The sequence below is a fragment of the Coffea eugenioides genome, chromosome 1, assembly GCF_003713205.1.
Source record: "Coffea eugenioides isolate CCC68of chromosome 1, Ceug_1.0, whole genome shotgun sequence".
NCBI classification, from domain to species: domain Eukaryota; kingdom Viridiplantae; phylum Streptophyta; class Magnoliopsida; order Gentianales; family Rubiaceae; genus Coffea; species Coffea eugenioides.
This window is the reverse complement of record NC_040035.1, coordinates 42,499,840-42,503,835: the sequence shown is the minus strand read 5'-3', so window position 1 is coordinate 42,503,835 and position 3,996 is coordinate 42,499,840. Positions and strand designations below refer to the sequence as shown.

General features: G+C 34.9%; 1 protein-coding gene across 1 annotated transcript; it reads right to left on the bottom strand.

Annotated features, from left to right (window-relative positions):
* Positions 1 to 485: 485 nt before the first annotated feature.
* LOC113777213 (putative phytosulfokines 6) lies at positions 486 to 1,450 on the bottom strand. Its single transcript, XM_027322250.1, has 3 exons — positions 1,181 to 1,450; positions 985 to 1,064; positions 486 to 891 (listed from the first exon to the last, which is right to left on the bottom strand). The coding sequence occupies exons 1-3, from the start codon at positions 1,278 to 1,280 to the stop codon at positions 778 to 780; spliced, it is 294 nt and encodes a 97-aa protein (XP_027178051.1). The 5' UTR covers positions 1,281 to 1,450; the 3' UTR covers positions 486 to 777.
* Positions 1,451 to 3,996: the final 2,546 nt, after the last annotated feature.

Genomic DNA, 3,996 nt, shown 5'->3' with positions numbered 1-3,996 from the left:
TAAAATATTATATATTCTTTTGTTATCAAATGTATTTGAACATATTTAAATACTTTTTCGAGTTAGTTTTATTCGAATCTATCTTAATAAGTGTCCCTTGTGGCCAAATCTGTAATGACAAACTAAGTATTATTTTTTTAAGGGGACAAATTAAAATTATTTAGGCCACAATTACATAAATATTGCACGATTCCTAAATCTGCATCCGGTATTTGGCGTTTCTTGATCGCCCACAGAATTGAAGTACTTGGAAATTCGCAGACGCCTCTTATGACGCATGCTAGCAAATGGTGTCCATTATCCAGCAAAAGGAAAAAGAAAAGCCAAAGACATATAGCGTCCTCAGGCTCCACTTCCCAACTGTCTTCATTGAAACTGTGTAAAACGTCTACTAATGATGACTGATATTAAAATTTGTCTTAAACATAGATGCCATCATCATAACTTCTCAGCTCCAAGCTTTAATAGATGAAGAGGTGTAAAAATTAATAATGGAACTTAATAGTTAATAGGATTTATCAGCTCAGCCACAGAGGGTAATAAAATCTATACTGCGTAGTTGTAATTTGTAAAATAACTAGATGCTACTACAAATTAATGAGTTCAAATAGTTACAAAAACTCTGATTTGCATTTTGCCCACCTTCAAGATCTGTGGGAGTTCACATACTCCGCCTGAAAGAGGACTGCAACAAGGACACAGAATCCTAAGACATTTTTCTACATACAGCACAATATTGACTTCTTGAATTCAAAAACTGTTGCCTGTTTATAACTTCTAAGGCCCCTTATGATGCTGAGTATAGATATAGTCCAGGTGAGCCTCTGCAAGAACCCTTCTGTTAAAGCACTCTCTGTCTCCATTTTCACATTCTTCCAGCCCCATCAACTTCTGAAAAGTATTTATAAAGAAAAACAATCAGTTAGATAAATAGGCATTTGAGTTTTAGTGGAAGGAAAACAAGTAGAAGGTTGAGGATATTACCTCAATAGATTCTGTGGTTTCCATGTTCAGAAAAGAACTTTCATCTGCTACAGCATAAACATTGATTAGCTTTCCTTCTCCTGCAAAGAGTATAGAACCTCATGTTGTTGAAGGTACCCATTTAGATATTAATCTCCAGTGTAGGGAAAAGGGAAAGAAGTATATATATCTATGAGCTAAATATGACAAAACTTACCTCCTTTGCTTGCTAGATAACGAGCAGCTATCTGTGAGGAGGCGAGCAGGAGAATCATTAGGATTAAGAGAAGAAAAGAAGAAAAATTTCCGTGCTTCATGTGTTTTTCTGGCTTTAGTTTTAGCTAAGTTGATTGTATAATCCTGTGTCTGTGAAAGAGAGACTTTGTTTGAGGGTAAGTTTCTGTGGGTATGTGTGTGTGATTGTAGGTGTTTTGGGAGTTGGAGGTGGTGAAGGGGCCAGATGCTCGGTATAAATACATAGACTTGCATACAACAGAAGGCACAAGGTCCTTTAAGCCAACGGAAGAAGGCCCCTCCTTTTTTATTTTTTTGGGAAGAAAGTGAGTGTAATAAAATAAAGTAACCAAGATACAGTAATCCAGTGTTTGGTCCAAACAATGCAGTCACCAACACATATGAAGGCCCCATAAAATGCGGTCACGAAGTTACAAAAATGGGATAATTTCAGAAACCTCCCATGAGGTTTCTAACAATTTCACCGAGTTCTCTTAAGGTTTGAAAAATTACACATACCTTTTTTTATTTGATAGTTTTAGTAACAAAACTTTAAAATAATACTGACTTGGTCATATTTTTAAATGAATATCCAAAAATGCCCTTGTGTAATGAGTTATAATTTACTTTCCTATAGAATTATAAGATTATTTAATGTAATTATAAGAAAAAGGATCCGAATTTTTCATATTCATACCTATTATTTAATAAACGACTATAATAGTAAATTTATCACTATGATATGATACTTTTGATAATATTTTATTATGAATTTAGATAGAGGTATGTATGTATAATTTTTCAAACCTCAGAGGAGTTTATTGAAATTGTTAGAAATCTCATGAAAGATTTCTGAAATTATCCCTACAAAAATTGGCCCAAACAACCATCATCTTATTTTATGCTCTCCATGCTCAAGCGACAACGCCACTCACTATCTATAGAGAGAGAGAGAGAGAGAGAGAGAGAGAGAGAGAGAAGAGAGGCTTGTTTGCTTTAGTCATTGTCAAGATAGTGGTCCAAGTAAAGTTCAGACAATCCAAAAATCAATGCAGTGTAGTGGCTGACAGAATCAAGTCATCCACAAGTCAACCTTTTGGGCATGCAGACAACTGTTTCCCATCAAGATTTTCCTTTTATACAATCCATGGACAAGTTCCCTTCCTTAAGTACTAAATTAAGGTGTTAATATATTCTATTTTAGTGATAGGCACTATAGCAAACCAAATTAAGAAAGTAATCGACTCTTAATTACACGGATGAATCTAATTGCTTCCCACATGTATGCAACCAATGTAGTGGCAACTCCACCTTCATTTAGTTAAATTGTCAAGTCATTTATCAGCTGACCATTTTAAGTCACACACAAGCATATGCATACATTGGCATCTGTTACTCAAGAATGGTTCAATACTGCTATCCTACCAAACTTCATCCTTTACTTGATGGAATGGGAATGGTGGAACACAGTACTGGACATGGAATACTACTGTATTCGTTTTTGGGTTGAATTTGACGGGCAATGCAATAGTTATCTAGTGAAGTTTTGAACTTTCAACGCCTAGTGAACAGTCAGTCAACTCTCACATGCATGATTCCTTTGGACATGGGGCATCGATGTTTCAAATTTCCATACAGATTACAGACTAGTGCGCTCGTTATTCTCCAATTTGGCCTCTCAGTTATGGCATGATTTTCAATGATGATTTGAATGTTTATGTATTAGCCGAAGGAAGATCACGTTTGTGCATGTAAACAATTCCTAGTACTCCATAAAGAATGTTAAATTTTTTTTTTTTTTATAGATTTTGGATACACTAAATAATTGATTTTCCTAGTGCTCTATGATTTGAGATAATTCCCTCGAAAATGCAGCATACAACAATACTTAAAATGTTTGTCTGCTAGTTCCAGACAGGTCTGGTTAGAAAATCATGCATGTGTTCAACACACAAGAGATACTTAGACGATATATATCATAATGTGTTCAACTGCTGATGCTTTGGGACTTGATAAATTTCTTTTCTTTGACGACATACAAATTTCCATCCCAGCTATCAGTTCTATATATAGTGTGCTTCTCCTTCTCCCCATGTTATTATTGCATGGTGAATGATGATTTTGCACTATAATGGGAGGATAATGCTCTTTGAAGGTGGAGCTTATAAGCATATGATTTTAAGTACCCCCACAACAGGCATGGTCTGCAGCCTGCTAGAATTTGCTTTCGTATATCACTACTCACTAGAGATATGTAAAATGTTTCTTTTTTTTATGCGCCAGTAATCTGTATAGATATCAAGATTGTGTCCTACACATACCAACCACTGATACATATTAACTTGATATCCATTGGTTTGAATCCTCTTCCTCCCTCTTCCCCTCTAATAATAATATGTGGCTCATGTTTAATTTCGTGGACTATATATATATATATCAATTTATTAGCTTCGCCTGCCAATAACCTAATTATTTAGTGCACGATTTAGATTAGGATTATTGGATGATATATGCGAAGGTAATCTATTCTTTTGTGGACAATCTCATTCGTCTTATAAAAGAAGTAACTATTACTGCAGTTCTTTCTTTTTGGTTGACAATCATCAAAAGGGCAGATGGTTTAACTCTAACATTGACAAATTTCAAAAGAATCTTTGTTCCCACTTTAGCTTTATGTTTATGCCTTTGTCAGTAAAGAAGCCCACATTCTGATTACATTAGGGCAACTAACCCAACTTTAAAGCACAAAAGCATCTGGTATAATACTTCATTGCCAGAGAACAAATTAATCTGTTCGAT